This window comes from Notolepis coatsorum, assembly GCF_963971535.1.
Source record: "Notolepis coatsorum genome assembly, chromosome: 11".
Lineage (NCBI taxonomy): Eukaryota > Metazoa > Chordata > Actinopteri > Aulopiformes > Paralepididae > Notolepis > Notolepis coatsorum.
In genome coordinates this window covers 38,541,753-38,549,383 of record NC_140175.1, presented here as the reverse complement: position 1 = coordinate 38,549,383, position 7,631 = coordinate 38,541,753, and the positions used below count along the sequence as shown (strand labels likewise).

Genomic DNA, 7,631 nt, shown 5'->3' with positions numbered 1-7,631 from the left:
GGGGGCGTTTATAATTCCGTGGGCAGCGTTATACCAATCATCTAATGTGGGTCAAATGTTGATAATAGCAGTTAGTATCGAAGACGGTAACGTTACACGCTGAAACTCACCCCAGTCTCCGCGCGCCGTTGGGCGATCATCGTAGAGTAGAAATCGTATCATTATGGGATATATTTTTACCCGGTCCATCTCCAGCTTGTATAATGGTATATACGTCCAAATCATGTTGTTTATCGAGTTATTGCCAATCGATCACTGTGTAGCGTGACGAGCCAGAGTCCCATGACCTATAGCGAGCAACCGGAAGTACTACGGACGTCTAGCACAACCTCTATGGCACATCCTGTTTGGCGATTGCGCCGATCGGCCACCAGATGGCGCTCCTGAACCGCCAGAGAGCTCAGTGGGTCCTGCTGGTGGATCTCAGGCCAGCGGAGGGGACATATGAATCAGATTGCAGATTTTTGAAATATTGATATAAGGACGCTGTACAGCGTCCTCCGGCAACTTGAGCATGGCCCGCAATGACGTCAAAAGACGTTTCATGGCAGTCAAAGTGTTAACAGTTTTTAGACATACAGCACTTACAAAAAATAAATAATAAAAAATAAAGAGACTAGCATCACAATAAAAACAAAAAGAAAAAACAGTGCACATAAATATTTACATGGGTATCACATGGTTAGTTGTCTGGTTCCCCTACTGTTGTTTTCTAGGTATTTGATACAAAGGCTGATTGTGTATCTCCCTTAAACAGGCATAAACAGGTAATTCCTACTCAAAGATGATAAATGCTGACTAAGGCTTGTATGTGTGATCTGGGTCCAGAGACCCTCCTTGAGCTTCTTTCTTCCCTTCTCCTTCGTCCTCTCTTTTTTTTTCTCTTGTTTATTAACTTTTCACTTTGCCTTTTGGTTCACCCATACACAAACCACATCATCCCTGAATATTTAATATCACACCGTTAAACAGACATAAATAATAAGGTATAAAAGCATTCAGCAATTGTAATATCCCAAAAACAAAATAGAAAATACTAACTAAAGTACAGGTGTGTGACATGGGTTCATAGACCCTCCTTGAACATCTTTCCTCCTTTACCCTTCGCTCTCTTGTGTTGCATTTGGTTCTTCCTCTGTGATGTCGTTCTCGTTCCTTTTATAATCCTCCCACTTTCCCCAAATTTCTCTTCCTGTAACCTCAGCATGTGTGTTATCCTTTCCATATCCTGTATTTCTTCCACTATTCCTACCCATTTTGCTATTGTCGGTGGGTCTTCCTTGTACCACAGTCTCGTTATTGCTTTTCTGGCCGCTATCAACATTATCTTTATTAAATATTTGTCCCCCCTTGTATTCCCTCGTGTTGTGGTTGGAGCCTTTATGTGTTTTTTTTTGTGAGATTTTGAAGATGTTGAGAATGTGCTTAGGCTAAGGTGTTTCGTATGTTTTTATTGTTTTTTTTGTTACTGTAATGTAATTTACTGTAATGTTGTAGGTTGTGTGTTAGGACTCCAGGAAGAATAGTCTTTCACCCATGGGTGTAGAGTAGACTAATGGGGACCCATAAATAAACAAATAATGTTCGAATGTTAGATCCTAATGTGAAAAACTGTGATTTTATATGTCTGCACTTTATGTGCTCATTTTTTTCTGTTGTGAAGCACTTTGAGCTGCAGTTTCTGTATGAAAGGTGCTATACAAATAAAGTTTATTATTATTATTAAAAAAAAATAAAAAATAAACAAATAAACAAACATCTTGTTTTTTTTTATCAACAAAGATGGTTAAGATCCAAATGCAAGACTTACTAGGTGCAGTGCTTTGTTAATATCATTATTTATTTAGAATATAAAGAGGGCACAAATGTATTTACATTACATGTACAGTACAATACAGACCCAGAATTACACAACGCTCCCAATGTTTACAGAATGTACAAAGATAAAGTGACAATTAATTCGTTTACAGTGTGGAATGTTGACATAGTGGAAACAATGTACACTGATGGCCAAGTAGCCTATCACTGCCTACTGTACAAATCACTGCCTTTGTTTAGTTTGAAAATACAGTTCTCCTGAGTTTGTGAGGGTATGGCACAAAGTAAAGATGATTCACAACGTAAAATAATAATATCACTTGTTTCACATTTGCTTCGTCATTATCTTTTACTACGTCCTGTAATGCATGAATATACGACACACAAAGAAACAGCAGTGAGAAATTATTCAAAGAAACATTTTAAATAAAAATACTAGTACTGGTCAAGGCGGACCCTTGGCCCACACTGACACCTAGAAGATTTTGTGGGGAATTTTCATATCTCACTATTGTGACTCTGATGGTCCGTCAAGCAGCATTCCATACTAAGCAAAAACAGTCTTGAAAAGGTATTGGGGGGGGGGGGGGGGGGGGGGGTATTTAATATTCTCAGGGTTCTGAATGCAGAAAGTAATTGAGCAGTTATTCCTTTGGAATCATGTGTTTGTAATCACTTGATAGCCAAAACTTAGCCAAACTAGAATACAAATAAGGCAACCAATTTGTCTTTGAGAAATGCTGTCCTGTCACATCAAGCCATTTATTTCATGAGGCCTTCCCTCGTGTTAACCTGACTCTGGGCCTTCATTCTAGGCCTTGGTTCTCCTCTCACAACCCCAGGCTAAAGTGCAATGTTGTTTAGCGTGACTGTCTCTCTCCCCCCCCCCAATCTAATCATAGCACCATGGTGGGGATATGGTGCACCATGGGCATAGGGTGCTGGTGGGACATGTTGACCATCTGTGGGGGTGGGGGGGACACCTGGGAGGGCACGTCGGTGATGGACACCACAGGCCTGTGCCTAGCGCTCTTCTGGTGTGCCCGCAGGCCCGCCAGCTGAGAGTAGGCACTCTGGCAAACGTGGCACTTGTAGGGGCGCTCGCCGGTGTGCAGGCGCACATGGTTGCGGAGCGTGGACGACTGACTGAAGCGGCGGTTGCAGAAGCGGCAGACGAAGGGCTTGTCCAGGGTGTGGATGCGCATGTGGGAGCGCAGGTTGCTGCGCGAGTTGAAGCCGCGGTGGCAGATGACGCAGCGCATGCGGCTGGGGGTGGAGGAGGAGGAAGGAGGGGAGCAGGAGGAGGAGCCGTCGCAAGGGTGGGAGTCCTCTGTGGAAGGAGAAAAAGGGAAATGAGGACGTGAATTTATGTGAAAGAATCTATTAAAGGTGCTGTAAGCAGTATTTTTTGTTTGTTAAAATAAGTGGTCTACATGTTAAAATAATAGCTCTACACTCCAACAGCCATCACTGATATTATAGAGTGTTTGGTCAGTAACATGGATCTCCCCATTCCCTCCGCTCTGCAGTAAACACAAAATACATGTTCTGGTATTCCGTTCCCACTTTATCCAATCAGGAGATACAATGCAAAAATAATAATGGTTCTCTCTCCTGATTGGATAAAGTGGGAAGGGATACCAGAAAATGTATTTTGTATTTTGTGTTTACTGCAGAGCGGAGGGACTGGGAGACCTATGTTACTGTCCAAACACTCTATATCAGTGATGGCTGTCAGAGTGTAGAACTACTTAACACTTATTTTAACAAAATAAATACCACTTACAGCACCTTTAATATATCGTGCCAGTTGTCAATGAAAGATAAAACGCACTATAAAGATGTGAGAGATGGATCATAACCTGGCTAAATGCCTGTAAAACCACCAGTCCCACTAACTAAAACGGGCCTTCAGTGATCAGACAGTGATGTAGCTCTACAATAGCCACAATAGCCACAGACACATTAAACAGGCCTAAAGAGCTAATGACCGCCCTAATGACCCCATTGTCTGTTTAATAGCCCTGATAGTGATCAGCACTCCCCTCTTCCCTCCTCTTCTTTCCTCCCATGTGTAGCCTCGGGCAAAAAGCTCTTACCATTCCGACCCTTCCTCTGTGGTTCCTCCTCTACACCAGGAACGCCAGGGATTCCGAGGAATGTGTTCTGGGTGTTTCCATACCAAACAAGAAGCTCTTGGTCTGGTGGGATGGTCTGGGGAAGCAAGCAGGGGATCAAAGGTCAAACAATGGACAGAATGGCGTTTCTACCATGTACTGTTTATATTTAAGTTTTTAAGTTTATTTATTTATTTTTTACCCAGGGACAGTGCACATTAATCAACATCTTCAGTTTCCACATCAATGTAAATGTGCCAGAATTAGCTAATGAGCTAGTTTTCATCTGTAGTCCCTGCCTAACATGCATATATATATATTTTTTTTTAAATATATTTTTGCACAAATCTTACAGATATTCAGGGGAAAACTTTCAACAGCATAACATGCAAAGTCAAAGATTTTTCTTTTTCTTTTTCTTATAGACATTATAAAACATACAAAGGACTTATACTACAGACGTAACAGTTCGGGCTGTGACTGATGTAAACAAGACGAAAGTCTTTCTCTGGTCTGCATCCCCTTAACAATTGTATGTATTGAGCTGTACTGTACTGTACCCATTCAGCAATCTGTTAATAAAGTTTTCAATCAATCAATCAATCACTTGCAGTGTATTCTGCCAATGAGCTTTGGCGGGGCGACTTTCCCGCAATTTTCCTTTTAGCCGGCAGGGTGAGCTATTGCGCAGACTAATAATGGGCCATCCCTACTTTTGCTTCTCAGGTGAAATAGCCTATACTACAGCTATGTGACGTCACTGATAGGATAAAATCCAGATGTCATTAACCTGTGTGACTTTACGTGAAAGCTTAAACAGATGTTCCATTGGAAAGCTTAAAATTGTCCAGAAGAAATCACAATGTCTGCAATTAATTGAAATGCCTCATTTTGGTTTGGTAATATTATCCACGAATGACAAAGTGTACAAAACACCGACCCGCCTTCTCCTGTGAGTTTGGATGAGCAGCTGGTTCTTACCTCGACAGCCTTGTAGACGATGCTGCTGCCGATCTGCACTACCTCCAGGTTCTGCTCCTGCTCGTTGCGGGCACACTTGATGTAGGTCATCCAGCTGCGCTGGTCCTCTTGGCTCGCGTCGATGAAGTAGCGCACCGTGCCGTCCTCGTTGAACACCTGACCGCGTCACACAGAGAGAGAGAGATAGAGAGAGAGGTTGAGAACGATCGGAGGACGTGTCATAATTATGCATTAAATAAATCCAATATATTTAGTACTATTTCTGCCTATATAGTTATAGCCTATTCGGATAACGATATATAGTTGAACAATGTTTGTAGGTGACCACGTCTGGCTTCCTTGAGCGTAAAGTAACCCTTATACGGGTTAAACGTTTGCCATATTTAGTTTTTGTACAGTATTGGGGATATTAATATGGGATAACCTCGCGTGAATGAGCACGGGACAGACCCGGGGGGATGAGATTCGGTGAACACTCAGACAGAGGAACGGCCGACCAAATGAAACAAAAGACACTTGGTTAGGTGCTAAACGAGCCCTGTCCGTCTCTCACCTCCCACATGAGGTTGTTGTTCTTGAGCAGGTCCACGTGCTCGGGGGAGATCACCCTGCCGGTGAAGGGGCCCATCTCGGCGCCCGCTTTGATCCAGGTCTTGGAGAAGATGCCGAGGCCCTCGCCAGGGATAGAGCTCTGGGCGATGATGACTTCAGTGGGCAACACCAGGCTGGATAGCTTCTGAACCTCTGTTAAAAGAAAACACAAGACTTTAGGGAATCTGCACGCAAAATGTAAAAAGGTTGTAACAAAAATAATCAAAGTAATGATATAGGCCTATTAATTTCGACCACTAAGGTATGGAATATGCTAGCCTATATGCACGTACACATGCTTGTTCGAAAATATCATGAAAATGTTTTCAAACGATTGCCTAAATCTAATGGCTAAGGCCTAAAGGCCATATTTGAGAACCTTAAATCGTGTGCAAATTCTGCTGTCAGAAAGTTGTCCAGCGGGGTATATAGGCCTAAATAAATCCCAGCGCTTCCCACAAAATAGGATCCCCCCCCCCAAAGTCCTGAAAGCAGTAAATGGAGCGGATTTAATTTTGGTCACGAAATATTAAGCAACATTTTATCCGCCGTTCAATTCGATTAGCTGCTGAAGTGAAAGTTTTTGTTGCGAGGAGAAACCCCTCGGAAAGCATTTGTATCCTCATTCAGAATGAAAAAAAAAGAAAAAATCCTGCGTTTCTTTAATGTCGGAATCAAAGATTTTTTTTTATGGGACTGCGAAAAGACTGACGCCGAATGGGGGTTAAATGGGCTTCCATTGCCTGGGGTCCAGCGATTTGTCATGCTTCAGATGTGATATTCATTAAACCTTACTGGAAAGAAACGGCTAATTCCAAATTCATTATCCTTTTAAGAACTTTGTAGCAATAAATTTGCACTGAATGAAACGAGGACTTGTTTAAAAGACCCAGGAATTTCTCAAACAAAAAAATGGAAAGGCGATTAGATGGTTGACATGCCATGAATGGCAATAGAATTAGCCTTCACGGCGCATTATCCCAGGAACAGCAATCTTTTAAGGCGAGAGAAAGGGAAAGGCTCTGGAGCCCCATAGCTGCCAAGAGAGGAAAAGAGACTGTCCGGAGATTGATGAATGCGGGATAAAACCCGGGACATCTCAAAGAAAGAGAACCTTTCTCACATCAAGGTTTAAGTGGAAACTTTCTCAGGTCAAGCACAAAGTTAACCAAATGAATTTAATACCCTTCGTCTTTCAGTCAGCAACAGTTACACGCCTAACAAGCTTCTAAATGCAAGGTCTCAAAGCCCTAAACGGGTTAATGCGTTAAATGGGTTGAAATAAAAACGGGGGGAAATAGGGAAATCAACTAAGCAAGTCAGAGAATCCTTGGGAAGAAATCTAGAACAGAGGGAGCGAAAGTTCTCACTGTCTTCATTCAAGAGGAGCAGCGCTGGCTGTGGGACCCCACGGATATTGTAAGTGAGTGGTGCATTAAGGACTAAATGCCAAGGCTATTTAATAGGCTTCAAGCAATTATCACAAGCTATAGCCTACTTGCCATAATTACAAGGGCCATTTTCAGCGCGGGATAGTAGAAATTATTATTTGGAAAGGGTCCATGAAATTATACTTAAAAAAACGGAAGGCGAATTTTAAATGTAATTTTACATTTAAAACTAGTATGGCTATAACAAGTTAGTAGTATATATTTCCCCAATAATTACACATTCATCGCATTATTTAGAACCTGGCAGTAGGACCTACATTAGAATAATAAAAAACTATCAGATGGAACAATAATTATTCCAATAATAATAATAATGATAATCATCATCATCATAATACTATAGGCATAATAATCATAATAATAAACTGAACGGGAACAGTGTTGACAGGAAAAACAAATCTTCAGACACTAACAATAAGCAGCAAGCAAACGAGCCATAATGTTATAGCCTACCTCCTGCGAAGGACTGAGCCAGCACCTCGGCGGTGAAGGCGATCTTGGGGCTGACGCTGCTCTGCCTCTCCTCCACCAGGTGTTCGCCGAGCACGTTCCTCCATCGGCCGTACAGGAAACTGTGGAGAATGTCCGAGGTGATGATTTCAGACAGCGATCGATTCGGACACTTAAATCCAGACTTCAACGCCAACGCGTCCGCAGGTAAGACCGAGCCCAT

General features: G+C 42.3%; 1 protein-coding gene across 1 annotated transcript; it reads right to left on the bottom strand.

Moving 5' to 3' along the window:
* Positions 1-2,714: 2,714 nt before the first annotated feature.
* prdm12a (PR domain containing 12a) lies at positions 2,715-7,631 on the bottom strand (the record flags this gene model as incomplete). Its single annotated transcript, XM_084325346.1, has 5 exons — positions 2,715-3,148; positions 3,918-4,032; positions 4,917-5,072; positions 5,470-5,660; positions 7,412-7,631. The coding sequence occupies 5 exons, from the start codon at positions 7,629-7,631 to the stop codon at positions 2,715-2,717; spliced, it is 1,116 nt and encodes a 371-aa protein (XP_084181472.1).